Here is an 18512-nt window from a genome sequence, read left to right as displayed (position 1 = left end):
AAAAATTCAACTGATGGACGCCTAACCGATAGGTCTAAACCGATGGTTAGTATGCAAAAGCATCGGTTAAAAATCCACGCTTGGTACACTGGTGCGCAGTCATGTTGGAACAGGAAGGGGTCATCCCCAAACCGTTCCACAAAGTTGGGAGCATGAAATTGTCCAAAATGTCTTGGAGTGCTGACGCCAAGCCCAACCCCTGAAAAACAACCCCACACCATAATCCCAGCTTCACCAAATGATTGGGACTATGGCACAAAGCAAGGTCCATAAAGACATGGATAAGCGAGTTTGGGGTGGAGGAACTTGACTGGCCTGCACAGAGACTTGACCTCAACCTGACAGAACACCTTTGGGATAAAATAGAGCGGAGACTGCGAGCTAGGCCTTCTCATCCAACATCAGTGCCTGACCTCACAAATGTGCTTCTGGAAGAATGGTCAAACATTCCCATAGACACTCCTAAACCTTGTGGACGGCCTTCCCAGAAGAGTTGAACCTGTTATAGCTGCAAAGGGTGGGCCAACTCAATATTGAACCCTACGGACTAAGACTGGGATGCCATTAAAGTTCACATGTGTGTAATACTTTTGGTAATATAGTGTAAGTTTTATTAATTCACCTACCCTTCTGACTTGATTGTCATTAAGCCTGCCCATTTAAGGGAGGGGCTTACATTAACGGTCACATGGAACTGTGTTTGATCACACTCCTCATATAAAGGTACAGCTACCTCCACTCCAAACCCAGCTCTGAAGAAGAGAGGACACCCCACGAAACGCGTCAGCTTTGTTAGGACTTTTATTCCACCACGAATACCACTAGTGGATCTTGCTGAGTTGAGCATCTGGTGGATTTTATATATTTTGCTTGCCATGGGTCTTCCAATTCTGAGTATAATGTACACATTTTGAAATAATAAATTGTCGCAAAGGCTGGTGCGCCCTCTGTTTTCTTTCATTATGAAGTTAACACAGGGCTGTCTGTACTGGAAGCTTTGACAAAGCAGTAAGAGAATAAAGGAAAAGTGAATATGTACAGCTGGAGAGGGAGAATCATAAAAAGCCCAACTCTGAGTTCGATAAACTTACCAGGGTTATAGCAGTAATCTATTCCTTTGCATCCAAAGCAACCCCCTGCCATGCAGGCTTTCTTCAAAATGCATAAAATCTGCTTGTTCTGGGCGGCTCGGAATGTAAACTGAAGGTCTTCTAGACTGCGGTGCCGATGTTGTGCCTCCGCTTTCCTCTCCTCCAGGCTGTTTACAAACCGTACAGCCCCAGGCTTCATTTTGTTAATGTCCATGAGAAGAGCGAGGCGGAAAAACTGCAGTGCTCGGGTCTAGGTACCTGCAGAGCTTACATCCGAGAGACCTGGAAGTACAGCGGGAGCTCTACTCATCTGGCACGTAAACTAGCCGATTTGGGAAAAAAGCCTGCAGGACGTGGGGGTTACTTTTGATGTAAAGTTGTATACAACGGCTACAACCCTAGTAATTTTATTGAGCCTGGAGTTATGCCGCATACACACGATCATTTTTCAACATGAAAAAAACTTTGGGCCAGATTCACAAAGAGATACGACGGTGTATCTCCTGATACGCCGTCGTATCTCTGAGTTTCGTTCGGTCTTATCTATGCGACTGATTCATAGAATCAGTTACGCATAGATATGCCTAAGATCCGACAGGTGTAAGTGACTTACACCGTCGGATCTTAGGCTGCAATTCCAGGCCGGCCGCTAGGTGGCACTTCCGTGTCTTTTACGCGTCAAATATGCTAATGAGGATTCACGCCGATTCTGAAACAAACGGCGCTTTTTTTTTACGTCGTTTGCGTTCGGCTTTTTCCGGCGGATAGTTACCCCTGCTATATGCGGCGTATCCTATGTTAAGTATGGCCGTCGTTCCCTCGCTGAGTTATGAATTTTTTACGTCGTTTGCGCAAGTCGGTCGCGAATACGGATGGATGTAATTTACGTACACGTCGAAACCAATGACGTCCTAGCGACGTCATTTGGAGCAATGCACGCTGGGAAATTTAGCCGGCGGCGCATGCGCAGTACGATCGGCGCGGGGACGCGCCTGATTTAAATAGTAAACTCCCCCTAGCCGGGGAATTTGAATTCCGCCGGGGGATTTACGATCCGCCGGCGCAACTTTAGAGGCAAGTGCTTTTTGAATACAGCGCTTGCCTCAAAAACTTGCGCTGGCGGATCGTAAATAAGATAGATTACGCGGATCTAAAGATCCGCTGATCTATCTGAATCTACCCCTTTGTTTTTAAAAAATGTCATTTAAAATGATGGTGTGTGGGGCTTCATATCATTTTTCCGGTTCTGAAAAACGACAATTTTTTTTTTCCAACATGCTGCATTTTTTAACGGCGTTTTATACTATGTCGTTTTTCGGGTTGTAAAAAATGGTCGTGTGTGGGCTAAAACGACGTTAAAAACCTGGGCATGCTCAGAAGCAAGTTATGAGACGGGAGCGCTCGTTCTGGTAAAACTACCGTTCATAATGGAGTAAGCACATTCATCACGCTGTAACAGACAGAAAAGCGCGAATCGTCTTTTACTAACACGAAATCCGCTAAAGCAGCCCCAAGGGTGGCGTCATCCGCAACTTCCCCTTTATATTGCCGTCGTACGTGTTGTACGTCACCGCGCTTTGCTAGAGCATTTTTTTTAAAACGATGGTGTGTGGGCAACGTCGTTTTAATGATGAAGTTAGAAAAACGTCGCTTTTTCTACATGCCGAAAAACGTCCCTTTTTTTTTTCATGCCGAAAAATTTTCGCGTGTACGCGGCATTAGGCTTTAAAGTGAACCAGTTCCTTGGCCCTGCATGGGCATACGGTCAATTGCTAGATATCGTCTGTGATCTGTTAATTTAAATTATTAATGCACTTTTAGCTTATTAAAAGAAACATCTAATGTGAAAGTAAAGAGGATGCAATTGCTGACCACCTTCTGAAAATGCTAGTTCTCAGCATGTCATGGTGCTTCAATGACTTCTGTACGTTCAAAGTATTCCGATCAGCAGGTCTGACCTGCATACTTGTTACTGGTCTAAGATTGGGATGGTATTGAAGCCAAAAACAGCTTGGCAACTACCATGTTTCCCCCGAAAATAAGACCTACGCCAAAGACCTAGCGTTATTTTTCAGGAGGGGCTGCAATATAAGCCCTACCCAGAAAATAAGCCCTAGTTTAAAAGGCTTGTAAAATCCTATAACCCACTCTATTACAGTAGTATATAATGTACAATGTGTGTGTTTCTGTAATATAATTGCGGGGAAGAAAGCTCCGGTGGGTCACAGAAGCGCAGAGCAGCGCTATAACGAAGGTATTTGGCACAATTATATTACCGAAACACACACATTATACATTATATATACTGCAATAGAGTGGATTTTAGGATTTTACAAGCATTTTACCTCTGTTCACACTGGGGATTCCTGGACTGGAGATATTTCTTGTATGACACCTTGGTAATGAGACACCTTTTTATAGGCCGACAGTTGAGACTGAACCAGCTGATATTAATTTGCACTGACAAGGGGCAGGATTGCTTTCTAATTTACTGATAGATTTCAGCTGGTGTCTTGGCTTTCCATGCCTTTTTGCACCTTTTTTCATGTGCTCAATACTTTTTCCCGGTGTCATTCCATTTTATTACACATAAGTTTATTTCTGAACGTACTTTTTTTGGTGTCTTTGTATGTATGGATTGCATGGGTTGTTACCGACACATGGTGAAAATTTCACCTTTAGAAATACTTTTACCTAGAAAAATGGTGAAGTGTTCAATACTTATTTTACCCGCTGTATAGGCAAGTCAAACAAATGTGCAGATTTAATTGTGGCTTTCTCATTTTGCCCAAGTCTGAACAGATCTGCCAGTTCTGATTTTTCCATCTGATAAAGTCATTTCCTTTCCTTCAGTCACATTACCTGCACATTATCAAAGACGGCATGCCTTTAGGTAAGCAATACTCCCAGCCTCTCATCTCCTGCAGGGATAAGAGTGAGCAGACAGATCCACACGGTTCCTGGGATGCCGCCCTTCACACAAGAGAGCCGCATGCCATCGGCCTCTCCTCCTCCTTCCCCTGGCATTTCCTCCTCGTTCACTATACAGCTGCCCATCAATGCATTTTCTTGGGAAAAACTTGACTATTTCATTATTTTACACCTGAAAGCAGCTGGGAATAGTTCAAAACTAGCCAGTTATAAAAAGAAACCTAGTTCACTTTTGCTCTTTCTAACAAAGTCTTATGCCCTGTACACACGATTGGTTCGTCTGATGAAAACGGACGACCCGATCGTGTGTGGGCCCCATGGTTTTTTTTCCCCATCTGTGAAAAAACTTAGAACCTGTTTTAAAATTATCTGATGGTTAAAAAAACGGTCGGAAAAAAAACGATCGTCTGCGGGGAAATCCATCGGTTAAAAATCCACGCATGCTCAGAATCAAGTCGACGCATGCTCGGAAGCATTGAACTTCATTTTTCTCAGCACGTCGTAGTGTTTTACGTCACCGCGTTCTGACACAAACTGATTTTTAACTGATGGTGTGTAGGCAAGACTGATGAAAGTCAGGCCGCGTACACACGATCAGTCCATCCGATGAGAATGGTCCGAAGGACCGTTGTCATCGGTTAACCGATGAAGCTGATTGATGGTCTGATGTGCCTACACACCATTCGGTTAATGAACCGATGTGTCAGAACGCGGTGACGTAAAACACAACGACGGGCTGAAAAAAAACGAAGTTCAATGCTTCCAAGCATGCGTCGACTTGATTCTGAGCATGCGCAGGTTTTTAACCGATGCTTTTGCATACCAACGATCGGTTTTGACCTATCGGTTATTCGTCCATCGGTTCAATTTTAAAGCAAGTTCTCTTTTTTTTGACTGAAGGATAACTGACCGATGGGGCCCACACACGATCGGTTTGGACAGATGAAACGGTCCTTCAGTCCGTTTTTTCATCGGTTTTAACCGATCGTGTGTACGCGGCCTCAGCTTCATCGGATATCCGATGAAAAAATCCATCGGTCCGTTTTCATCGGATGAACCGATCGTGTGTACGTGGCATAAACGCATCACACACTGAGGGTGGGAGAGGAAAGGTACTTATTCAGGAACAGTGGGGGCCCCAAACACATTGGGGTACCCTGCGGGTGTTATTGTTTTTCTCATCTGGCGAATCATGTGGGAGATGACAGCCGAACAGAAGCGTTGTTTTTAGGAATATAATGGCTGTCACCAGTACAGCGTGTGATTGACAGGCCTCAAACCAAATTACTGTAATTACTGTCAAGTAGTTTTGTAGTTCCTGCGCAGTTTCCTAACACAATGCACGGCTTGCTAAAGGTGCAACAAATTAGTACGCAGAATTGCTAAGCTCTCTGCTGATGTACCGCTGTGCATGGGGGAGGTTGCGTTTACACGGCGCGATGTACAATAAATAACGATTCCGGCATCTGGGGCCCGGGCTGGTATAATCAGCCACATTGTGTTTGTTTACAATAGAATTACTTGTTCCCCTTTTTAACTAAACGTACAGTCACATAACTCCCAACTCATTAAAATGGAAGACAGGGACATCTTTTCAGCATAAAGATAGTAGGCAAAGGGCACACCTTCCACCCTACCCCAACAGAATAATAAGAAAAAGATGCTGTGTAAACCCATAAGTTTTATTTTTTTCGAACACATCTTTTTTTTTTTTTATACTGATTATTCAAAATAAGAAATGCAATAATTAATATGTTGGATGAAAGTTTGTGTAGTAGAACTATGGCTTTCCATTGGTATAAAACTCGGGCTGCAGCAATTTTTTATTAATAAATGCACATTAACCACTTGCCTACTTGCTACTTTCACCCCCTTCCTGCGCAGGCCAATTTTCAGCTTTCAGCACTGTCACTCATACTTTGAATGACAAATGCACGGTCATGCAACACAAATAGAGCTTTCTTTTTGTGGTATTTTCCCCATTGGGGATTTTTTTTGCTAAACAAACGAAAACAGACCAAAAAAAAAAAAACATTTTCAAACTCTGTTATAAGATTTTGGAAACAGGTCATTTTTCTCCTTCACTGATGTGCGCTGATGAGGCAGCACTGATTATCAGCACTGATGAGGCTGGACTGATGGGCAGCACGATAGGTGACACAGATGATGAGGCACTGATTGACAGCAGTGGTGGGCACTGATACTGGAATACTGGTGGACAATGTTGGGACTGCGCTGATAATCAGTGCCAATGTCCCTTTAACGCAGTGGTTCTCAACCTGGGGGTCAGGACCCCCTCAGGGGTCGAATGATGATTTGCCAGGGGTCACCGAATCCCGGGCTGTTCCTGAAGCCTGCACCACTCTCCAAGCCTTTTTGCGGCTGCCCAGCTGGGCTGTCCCTGGAGCCTGTGGCCGCCAAGCTGGGCTGTTCCTGGAGCCGGGGCCACCCACTCAGCATCTTCGCAGCCACCCATTCAGTTCACGGCATGGGGCGCAAATTACTTGTCTTGCCTTGGGTGCTGACAACTAATGCTACGAAAATAATTTTACTGTTAGGGGTCCCCACCAACTTGGGAAATTGGGGTCACGGCACTAGAAAGGTTGAGAGCCACTGCTTTAACTCAAGCCTGGTGTTGGCTCTCTTCATCTCTCTTCACGCTGTCAGCGTGGGGAGAGAAAAGCCAATAACCAGCTTCTGTTTACATAGTGATCAGCTGATCCCAGGGTCCGCCGCAGGGGGCGCCCGGGAGTGCGATCAAGTTAGGACATCAATAGACGCACTCCCAGCAAAGTTTGCCCTCGCTGTAGCCGTCATTTGGCTATAGCGTGGGCGTGAAGGGGTTAGGGTACGATTTTCTTTTAGTCACTCAGTAAAGTCCCAAAAACATCTGTTGATCCTACCAGTGAAGTCAACCTAATCATATGATGGTGTGGTAACAATGCTGCACTGCTCCTGAATTCAGAGCAGAGTTGTCACTCTCATGTAGGATGTGTCTGCTTGTACTACAGCGGGATGAGACGATGTTCCATGGGGGGGAGTGGCTATCAACAATGTCACTGCTGATTGACAAGCCTGTAGCTTGTCACAATCAGTACCTGTCCACATCTAGTCCTGCTTACTGCTTTCTGGATTAGCAGCACTGCCTCTGTTGCTGAAACTCTCCCATTGTGAGCTGCAGTAACTCGGTGGGGGAGCTTGTGAGACACAAATGATGAAGGATTTGGCTCAGTCAGGGAAAGTGAAGGATGTTTCCTCACTTTATGGGGCTTGTGCATCTCAAAGAAATTGGATTTGGTACTTGTTTAGAGTGTTTTATACGGGAGCCTTTAGTTACCAGTGGTCCAAAAAGAGGCATAACTGAGAAAAGTGGGACAGCTATTGTATTTAGCGGCAGATCCACCACAGAGACAATTGCTATAAATAGGTAACAGTTAGGCATTATGCAAATGGCTTAAGAGGTATAAAGTAAAGGCGGTCTATAGGAGCCATTCAGAGCTTCTGTTCATTCTCCTATACTGTGGTAGAAGCAGGAAAAAGGACAGTCTGGGTGGTATGGCCAACAAGGTTTTTTCTCTTCAGGCTCCTTTTGATCACAAGGTCTAGACCAGGGGGTTTCCAAACTGCGACCCGAGGGCCAGATGTGGCCCTTTTCCAGCCTTTCTCTGGCCCTTGGGGCAATATTCCTCCCAATGATATGAGGATATTGCTCCCACTGACACCAGCAATGGGTCACCATTTCTTCCACTGATACCAATGATGGAATACTACTCCTCCTCCTAATACCAATAGTGGGGCACTACTACTCCTAATACCAATAATAGGCCACTACTCCCCCTACCGATACCTTCTGACCACCAACCCTGATGCCGTATTTATTCTCACTGATGCTGGGCCTGGGAAATTTTCTACCTCCACTAGCCACAATCCCACCCTCCTAAAGTCTGAAGGACAGTAGACTGGCCCTTTGTTTGAAAAGTTTGGAGACCCCTGGTCTAGACTGTAAATTTATCTATCAAGCCTAGAAAATTCCCACCTTATTTGTTGGTAATCTGTGACTGTGAAAAAAGGGGGTTTCTATGAAACAGACAGCTTTTCTACACTGGCGTTAGCATTTTTGCCTTACCAAAAACACAATGGTAATTATTTGGCTCCTCGGGGGTGGAGACTTCTAAATGTTTTTTTTTTCTGTGTAAGGCATTATATAATATGTTGCCACTGTAAAAATTGATAAGATCCACAATTTTCGAATACATCATCATGGCGCACGTTGGGTATCATGTATGAACTGATTCTGGAAACCCATTGCAACCATTTACCCACTGGGATTTGCTTGCCGAGGGCGAGAGTTTGATACACAAAGACCAAAACGTCTCCGAAGACAATTTACCTTTAAAGGCCTTTTTTTTTTATTTATGGGAAGGCACTCCAAATAGATATTTTCAGTGGCCCGGATTCAGAGACAGCGGCATATTTTTGTGCGGGCGTAGCACATCTCATATGCGCTACGCCAACGTAACTCTGAGAGGCAAGAGCAGTATTCACAAAGCACTTGCTCCCTAAGTTACGCGTAGCATAAATGGGCCAGCGTAAGCCCGCCTAATTCAAATTAGGAAGGTAGTGGGCGTGTTGTATTAAAATTAGCCATGACCCCATGTAAATAAATTCCCGAACGAACGGCGCATGCGTGCGCATGCTCAGAATCACGTTGCATATACTCCTTAAGATGCGTCGGCTCAATGCTTTCGACGTGAACGTAACCTACGCCCAGCCCCATTCACGTACGACTTACGCAAACAACGGCTGTTCCGACGTCCATACCCTAACATGACTTACCCCTGCTTTATGAGGGATAACTTTACGCCGGACGTACACCTTACGTAAACGGCGTAGCTTACTGCGACAGGCGCAAGTACGTTCGTGAATCGGCGTATCTAGGTCATTTACATATTCGATGCGTAAATCAATGAAAGCGCCCCTAGCGGCCAGCGTAAATATGCACCGAAGATACGACGGCGTAGGAGACTTACGTCGGTCGGATGGAGCCAGAATTTAGGCTTATCTGGTTTCAAGAATATGGCGCATAGATACGACGGCGCATCCTAGAACTTACGCGGCGTATCAACAGATACGTCGGCGTAAGTTCTCTCTGAATCTGGCCCAGTATGTGCAAAGTATTTGAGTTCTAATTGTACGTGTCACTTGTGAGGGGGGGGGGGAGCTGTAGACTTGTCTCTCACTGTAATGTATTGTGATATTGTCAGCCTGATTGTGAGAACTCTGTATCCTATCATTGTAGATGAGAAACACCAGGAAAGTGTCGGTGTGGCCCGTGGCTTTTGTTGGAGGATTGCGATACGAGTCTCCCAAAGTGAACGCTGCGGGGAAAGTCTATGGGTGGAAGACCGTTTTTGACCCACACAGACCGTTTGCAATAGACATGGCTGGCTTTGCCATCAATTTGCGGCTGATACTGCAGCGACCGCAGGCATATTTCAAATTAAGAGGAGTGAAAGGAGGTTACCAGGAAAGCAGTCTGCTGCGGGAGCTGGTGACCCTCAATGACCTGGAACCAAAAGCTGACAATTGCACTAAGGTAAGGAGCGCAATGTTTCTGTCTGGCACCAGATTTCTGGTCACATTTAGGTACTGGGAAGCACTTCAATGTTGATCTCACCCAAAAACTGATATATTTTATCTGTGGTTTTCTGGCAAGCATACTTTAAAAGAGAAGTATGGCCAAACCTCTTTTGGTCATTCTTCTCTTGTGGGTGACAGGAGGGCACTTTCTTCTGCACTTCTGTAAATCAGAATCAGCTGACAGCTGTCACCATCGGCTGACATCACAGAGCCGCTCCAGGCTCTGGAGGGATCCCGACAATAATGGCAGGCAGCTGGTTCAGCCTCTTAGTGCTGTAGCACAGTGGTCTCCAAACTGCAGACTTTTTCTTGCTTTTATCTGGTTCTTGGGGCCTTCTTCTCCCCACTGTCAGCAACAGTGGGGCATAGTTCCTGCCACTGACACCAACTATGGCACACTATTCCTCCCATCAATACCTAAGATGGGTCACTATTTCTCCCATTGGTACCAACAATGGGGCACTATTCCTCTGACTGACACCAATGTTTGGGCACTATAACTCCTACTGATACCAATGATAGAGCACTATTCCTCCCACTGACACCAACGATGGGGCACTATTTCTCCCACTAACACCACCAGTGGGGCACTATTCCTCCCACTAACACCAATGATGGGGCACTATTCCTCTCATTCATGTCAACGATGGGGCACTAATATTACTCCCCCTAATATTAATCATGGGGCATTGTTTAATCCAGGGGTAGGCAACCTTAGAGACATGGAGATCTATTTGAACAACACTGATGAATTCAAAGATCACCGGGCACAGTGCCCTGTTAGGGCCGGTTTACACCAGAACACAGTGCCAGAAAGGCATGTTCCATGTGTGTTTTCTGCACAAAACGCACTGCTTTGTGATCTACTGCGGGGTGATGATACATTTTTAACCCCAACTGTAGATCGCAAACGCAGTGCATTACACTCAGATTGCAGGGTTTAGACGTGTGCTACGCTCAGAAAAACGCAGGGATCAAGAGTGTGTTGCGTTTAGAATGCAGGGATCAGGAGTGCGTTACGCTCAGAATGCAGGGTCAAGGAGTGTATTGTGCTCAGAATGCAGGGTTCAGGTGTGCGTTGCGCTCCGAATGCAGGGACAAGGAGAGGGTTGCACTCAGGATGCAGGGTCAAGGAGAGCGTTGCGCTCAGAAAGCAGGGTCAAGGAGAGCGCTGCACTCAGAATGCAGGGTCAAGGAGAGCGTTGCACTCAGAATGCAGGGTCAAGGAGAGCGTTGCGCTCAGAATGCAGGGTTCAGGAGTGTGTTGCACTCAGAATGCAGAGTTGGAGGGGTCATAGAAAACACTGCTATGGGGGTGGACCTGCCCATAACAGTTTCCACTGCCCCCGTCACATCATTTTTAAATAAATTTTGACTTGATATACAAGCGATGTCTTGATATACGAGTAGCGTCATGTCACAACTGAGTATAAAAGAGAAGAGAGGCACCTCTAAGTGTTACTTTTAATGAAGATACAACATTTAACAACTTATTGCTACACTTAGAGGTGCCTCTCTTCTCTTTTATTCTGTGTAACTCTTTTATACTCTGATGGATTTTGCTTCTAATCCCCTTGTGGAGGCTTCCATTTGTGGATCGACATTTTATAGTTACACAGCCTATAACATTGCTGTAATCATTTTATATGGACTATAAACTGAAGGACTTCTGAATAAATGGCTGTGGAACGAATCATCTGAGTTTCCATTATTTCTTATGGGGAAATTTGCTTTGATTGTCCCGCCTGAGCTGTGGATCCTCCAGAGTTTCCATGGGCCACTCACTTGGCTGCTTCTCTGGTGAATGTTCTCCTTGCCCAGCCTTTTCAGTTTAGGTGGAGGGCCACGTCTTGTTAGGTTTGCAGTTGTGCCATACTCTTTCCATTTTCCAATGATGGATTAAACACTCCGTAGGATGTTCAAAGCTTGGGATATATATATATTTTTTATAACCTAATCCTGCTTTACACTTCTCTTTATCCCTGACCGGTCTGGTGTGTTCATTGGCTTTCATGATGCTGTTTGTTCACTAAGGTTCTCTAACAAACCTCTGAGGGCTTCACAGAACAGCTGTATTAAATTACACACATGTGGACTCTATTTACTACTTAGGTGACTTCTGAAGGCAATTGGTTCAATGGGATTTTAGTTAGGGGGCTGAATACATATGGGGTAAAGGGGGCTGAATACAAATGCACACCACATTTTTCAAATATTTATTTGAAAAAAAAAAAAAAATTCCTTCCACATCAAAATTATGTGCCACTTTGTGTTGGTCTATTACAAAAAATCCCCAAAAAATACATTTAGGTTTTTGGTTGTAACATGACAAAATGTGTAACATTTGAAGGGGTATGAATACTTTTTCAAGGCACAGTAATGCTCACTTGTGAAACCAAAAGCCCCAATTATTGCATGTTTAGAGGAATAATTAAGCAAAGTCACTGTGCTGCACTACTAAGAAGAAAAGCATAGGGTGCTTTTATCTGCCTCATGTACATAGAAAACTATAGGCAACATTATGATGCAGTGATAAGATTTACATTGAGCCAATACACATTAACCACTTCCACACCGGGCACTTACGCACCTTCCTGCCCAAGCCAATTTTCAGCTTTCAGCGCTGTCGCAATTTGACTGACAATTGCGCGGTCATGCTACACTGTACCCAAATGAAATTTGTATCATTTTGTTCACAGAAATAGAGCTTTTTTTGGTCGTATTTGATCCCTTCTGCGATTTTTATTTTTTTGCGCAACAACTAAAAAAAATAAAGTTTTTATTTTTTTCTGTAAATTTTTTTGGTAAATAAGTAAGTTTTCTTCTTCAATTATGGGCACTGATATGGCTGCACTGATGAGCACCAATGAGGTGGCACTGATGGGCACTCATAGGCGGCACTGGTGGGCACTGAGAGGTAGTACTGATGGACACTGAGGGGTGGCACTGATACTGGCATTGCTGGGCATCACTTTTTTTATGTTGTGCCCATGTTGCCAATCAGTGCCCATTCGTGGACACTGACTGGCATCTATTGCGAAGATTTTTTAACATGTGGATGGCCATGTGGTACATACCTGGCCATCCACATGCTGCCCCCTTCCCTGGTGGTCCAGTGTGGACATACCCGGGGGGGCTACGCTAATCAACAATCAGCATATACACCCCCCCCTGTCAGGAGAGCCACCGATCGGTTCTCGTCTACTCGCGTCTCTCAGACGCGAGTGAGGAAGAGCCGATCAACGTCTCTTCCTGTTTACATCGTGATCAGCCGTGATTGGACATGGCTGATCACGTGGTAAAGAGCCTCCGCCGGGATCGGAGATGCAGGGTGTCAGACTGACACCTCCCATCACTGATCGCTTCGGGCGCGCGCTGGCATGTTATCCTGCTGGACGTCAATAGACGTCCTGTCAGGATAACTGAACCACTTCCCGGACGTCAATTGTCTATTGACCGGGCGGGAAGTGGTTAAGAGACTCGAAACAAAAACAAAGATTCGCCTTTTATTATGCTCAGTAAAAAAAAACGGTGCCGCAAGATCACATTTATCGGCGGCGGGAGAAGGCCCCCCCGCCACTTACCAGGGCAGCGGAGGAGGCGATCTGGTCCTGTCCCTGCCTGGATATGGAGATGAGTGAGGTGAAGATGGCCCCCACCTGTCTCCATATACACTACAGGGGAAAAGCGACGTCAAAAACGTCACTTACGCCCAATGCTCTTAAAGGGCCATTTTTTTACATTTTTTTTTATAAAAATTGCATTTTAGTCTGAATATGAGATCTGAGGCTTTTTTGACCCCAGATCTCATATTTAAGGCCGCATTCACACTGTTACGCGGCGTATTTCGCCGCGACAAATTGCGGCGTATTTAACCCGTGATTTGCCGCGACAAAACGGGTCTTTTTTTTTTTTTTTTGACAACACATTGTTGTCTATGGCCAAACGCCAATGCCGCCTGAAAAAAAGGGTCCGGGACTTTTTTTCAGGCGGCAGGCGTACGGCGTTTCGGCGTGAGATGTGAACCATCTCCATAGACACCAATGTGAAATCTCCCCTCCAGCGGCACGAGCGTCGGGCGTGAAAACGCCTAGATGTGAATGGAGCCTAAGAGGACCTGTCATGCTTTTTTCTATTACAAGGGATGTTTACAGATAGCAGGGCTGGGCTTTCATATTATCAAAACACTTGGGAGCTTTATGTTTATTAAAATATAATATATATATATATATATATATATATATATATATATATATATATATATATATATATATATATATATATATATATATATACACACACATATATATATACATATACACACACACACACACACACATACATATATATATACACACACACACATACCAGTATTTAAATAAAATATATCATTTGTTTATCAAATATAATTCTACATATAAATAAAATTGACCAAGAACAATTATATTTTCATGTGCAATTAGACCCTAGAGATCCTTCTTCTTATGATGAATTATTAAATTTTCCTATTTTATTATACTGTACAACATTATATTAATGACACTTTGATCTTTTCATATTTCAGATTTTGGTATGGCACACGCGGACAGAGAAACCAGTGTTGGTGAATGAGGGGAAGAAAGGCTTCACAGACCCCAATGTGGAAATCTGACAACAAACTTACACCAGTGAGTTGAGAACTTCCTTTAGTTGTCAATGAAGCATGTCATTGGTATATGGTTGCATCACAGGTCACCACTACGCTGATTATGGGAGAGCCTCCCGCCCCCCCCCAATGACAACTCTGCCTCTTCCAATTTGAGGCCTCCGGTTGTCTGTCCTGTCCAAAAGGGTGACAGACAAGCTGTCTCAAGCCCCATTCACACCCAACGTATTTGAGACACAGATACACTATATTACCAAACCTATTGGGGTGGGATGATGACTTTTAATGGGGGCCCAGTCTTAGTCCGTAGGGTACAATATTGAGTTGGCCCCGCCCTTTGCAGCTATAACAGCTTCAACTCTTCTGGGAAGGCCGTCCACAAGTTTAGGAGTGTGTCTATGGGAATATTTGACCATTCTTCCAGAAGAGCATTTGTGGCACTAGAAGGCCTGGCTCGCAGTCTCTGTTCTAATCGGGTCAAGGTCAGTACTCAAGGCATCACCATACCAAGACATTTTGGACAATTTCATGCTCCCAACTTTGTGGGAACAGTTTGGGGATGACCCCTTCCATTCCAATATACCAATGCACAAAGCAAGGTCCATAAAGACATGGATGAGCGAGTTTGGGTGGAGGAAATGGACTGGCATGTCATGACCTCAACCCACTAGAACACCTTTGGGATGAATTAGAGCGGAGACTGTGAGCCAGACCTTCTCGTCCAACATCAGTGCCTGACCTCACAAATGCGATTATGGAAGAATGGTCAAACATTCCCATAGACACTCCTAAACCTTGTGGACAGCCTTTCCAGAAGAGTTGAAGCTGTTGTAACTGCAAAGGGCGGGGCCAACTCAATATTGAACCCTACGGACGAAGACTGGGATAGCATTAAAGTTTATGTAAATGCAGACGTCCCAATACTTTTGGTAATACTGTATAGTGTATTTTTTTTATAATTTTTCCACACAACACACATAGGGAAGCCCATTTCATTGAGACAAATGTGGCAAAGTAATCCAAGTTGCTTTTTACCATGTTTCGGTTTACAGTTTTTTTTTACTGAGGGTTTTGCCGTGAAAAAAAAAAACATGCATCTGCGTCACGCATTTGGGGTGGTGTTAACAATTATTAAACGTACGATGTGCGTTTTTCACGCATTCCGGGAATTCCCAGAATGAGCAGCTATGAGCTGAGCCTGATGCCGCGTACACATGATCATTTTTCGGCATGAAAAAAACAATGTTTTTAAAAAATGTCATTTAAAATTATGGTGTGTGGGCTTCACATCATTTTGCAGGTTCTGAAAAACAAAAAAATTTTTTTTTCGAACATGCTGCATTTTTTTAACGTCGTTTTAAACGATGTAGTTTTTCAGGTTGTAAAAAATTATCGTGTGTGGGCTAAAACAACGTTAAAAACCCATGCATGCTCAGAAGCAAGTTATGAGACGGGAGCGCTCGTTTTGGTAAAACTACCATTCGTAATGGAGTAAGCACATTCATCACGCTGTAACAGACAGAAAAGCGCGAATCGTCTTTTACCAACAAGGAATCAGCTAAAGCAGCCCCAAAAGTGGCGTCATCCGCATAGAACTTCCCCTTTATAGTGCCGTCGTATGTGTTGTACGTCACCGCGCTTTGCTAGAGCATTTTTTTAAAACGATGGTTTGTGGGCAACATCGTTTTAATGATGAAGTTGGAAAAAAATATGTTTTTTCTACATGCCGAAAAACGTTGTTTTTTTTCATGCTGAAAAATGATCGTGTGTACGCGGCATCAATGTTCTTCTGGCAACCGTCACTGAATCTCCTGACCAACCTAAGGCCTCCTTTGGCTGCTGTCAAAGTCCTCATTGATCCCAGATTGCTGGAATATAGAAGCCAGCGGAATACGCACATGCAGTGAGTAGTGATGATGCCAGTTTTGGGATTGGAAAGGTTTGGGGCCGAAGAGTTGGGGCACAGGTGGGCCCCCGGAGACCAGTTCACAACAGGTATCTGCATGTTGATGACGGGGGAAAGTTGAACAAAGGCAGGCAAAATATAAGCAGATTCAAGATTTGCTTTAAAAGGGTTGTAAAGGTAAATGTTTTTTCACCTTAATGCATCCTATGCATTAAGGTGAATAAATATCCGACTGTACCGCCCCCCCCCGAACCCCTGTTTTACTTACCTCACCCCTCGAAAGTCCCGTGCGCGTCCTTGTGATATTCTTCGGTTCCCAGCCTGGCCGTTGCTTGGCTAGGCTGGACGGATTGATAGCAGCGCAGCCATTGGCTGGCGCTGCTGTCAGGGATGGACTGGCCATTGGGACTACAGGGAGTTTCCCGGTGGGCCGATGGCTCAGTGGGCCGGTTTCAGTGACAGCGGACCGCTGCCCCCCTCCGCTCCTCTGTCTCTCCCTTCCCGCAGGGCTCACCTCCTCTCCCTCCCCGCAGCGCTCACCTGGGGCGAACAAAGAAGCAGGGGGAGGACCAGAGGATCATAGGGGAGGGGACAGACAGCTGACTCAACAGCTATGGCCTGGGAGTTTCTCACTTCTGCCTAATCTTGTCCCATAAGGGGGGGGGCACCAAACTGATTCTTTGCCCCGGTGAAATAATGTCTAGCTTCCCCACTGGTACTGCCTATAAGAATACCAGTAACAGCCGTTCTACTCTAATAAAGTAGAACGGCTAGTGAAGGGAGAGAGGGGGCTTGGGTGGCGGGGGTGCAGGAGTTGTCTGGCCACCATGGGAGAGACCTGTCAAAGTGGGGCAGTCTGGATGAAGTCCAGGGCCAAATTTCTGTCCCAGTCCAGCCCTGGCTGCTGTCAATCACATCCGATGATGCGGCGCACCCGGGGCGGGGCCAAGTGATACAGTCGGCGGCTATGCCCGCCGCTGTATCACGGGAGCATGCCCGCAAAAGCTTTCCACCATGCTCGCTCGCTTGCAAGGAGGAGCCAAGACAGCCGCCGAGGGACCCCAGAAGACCGGATTTGGAGCGACTCTGTGCAAAACGAGCTGCACAGTGGAAGTAAGTATAACATGTTAGAATATTTTTTTTAAAATAACAGCCTTTAGTGTCCCTTTAAGCTGTTTACTCGGAGCATAATGTTACCATTATAGATTATTAGGGGATCTTCTTTCGGTTGTCTCCTCTGCTTACAGCTTTTTGTTTTCTTCCAGCAGATGAGGTAAGAGAGAGAAGTTGGGAGTGTGTTCTCGAGCGCCGGTTTCCCCCTCCCCGCCCTGCAGCTCGCAAGGGGCTCCATGTGTAAATTTTCCAAGAAGCACAGCACATGTGATAAGAGGGAAGGATGGAGATGCAGAGAGCAAAAGACGTTTACTCCTCTTCCAGAGCATCACCTTCCAAAACATGCGGATAACGGAAATTCTGTCTGGATGCTGAACGATAATCATGGCGGCAAAGGTGCCATCAACCAATGACCACACAGCTTCACCTACTGAACAGAGCAGCAAGCACAGACCTATTCCTCTGCTGCCACCTGCTGGTCATTCTGTTGGCTGTCTGGATAAATTCATCACTGCTCTTTACACATAAGCATGTTATTCCAAAGCCCCAAAAAAAATACAACGCAAAAGTAAAATGGCGTACTTACCAATATGAATCTCTTCACATTACTGTATAAAGCAAAAGATGCGTACACTGGCACATATGCAGAGATGGCCCACCACTAGGCTTATGGATGAATCTGAATATCTTGTTTAAAATTATTATAATTCTGCACCAGTGGAAGATTTTAAGTTCTCTTATTTATCCATACTTTCTCTGTGGAATTGGATTTGAGAACCAGAGGTCATTTGGCAGTTTTTGGCTTTCCACCACCTGACCTCCCCCCCATGGTGAGAACTATTTGGTGACCTCTGACACCAAGTGTCAGGCTCATAACGTATGTACAGGTAAATAAGGGGATTCTTGTATATCTTTCACATTATTCTTGACAGTTAATTTTAAAATTTCAGTATTCTACAATTAGACTAATTTGTTAAAAAAATAAAAAAGGTCCAGTGTAATCAGTCTTTTCTCCATAACATGACTATATGATCCATACCTCCCAACCGTCCTGGATTTCGCGGGAATGTCCCGTCATTCGCAGTAAATCTCGCGGTCCCGCGAGCATTGCTATTGTCCCGCAAATTCGCGGTACCACCCCGCGATTCGTGGTAAGTCCCGCGATAAATCCCGGACCCCCCCCCGC

At 45.0% G+C, this 18512-nt stretch overlaps 1 protein-coding gene across 4 annotated transcripts in view; it reads left to right on the top strand.

The window, feature by feature from the left end:
* The window catches only part of B3GAT1 (beta-1,3-glucuronyltransferase 1), a 103888-nt gene extending 86006 nt beyond the window's left edge, over window positions 1–17882 (top strand). For 3 of the 4 annotated variants that reach the window (XM_040326375.1, XM_040326378.1, XM_040326377.1), the window contains 3 exons: window positions 9322–9618; window positions 14227–14329; window positions 17479–17882. In XM_040326375.1, the coding sequence (XP_040182309.1) occupies window positions 9322–9618; window positions 14227–14313 (384 nt within the window). In that variant the 3' untranslated portion in view covers window positions 14314–14329; window positions 17479–17882. The remainder of the gene's footprint in view (window positions 1–9321; window positions 9619–14226; window positions 14330–17478) is intronic. The other variant, XM_040326376.1, reaches the window with a different exon arrangement.
* The last annotated feature ends 630 nt before the right edge of the window (window positions 17883–18512 follow it).

Source organism: Rana temporaria, chromosome 10, assembly GCF_905171775.1.
Source record: "Rana temporaria chromosome 10, aRanTem1.1, whole genome shotgun sequence".
Lineage (NCBI taxonomy): Eukaryota > Metazoa > Chordata > Amphibia > Anura > Ranidae > Rana > Rana temporaria.
The sequence above is the reverse complement of the archived record's forward strand: the minus strand, read 5'-3'. Positions and strand labels throughout refer to the sequence as shown.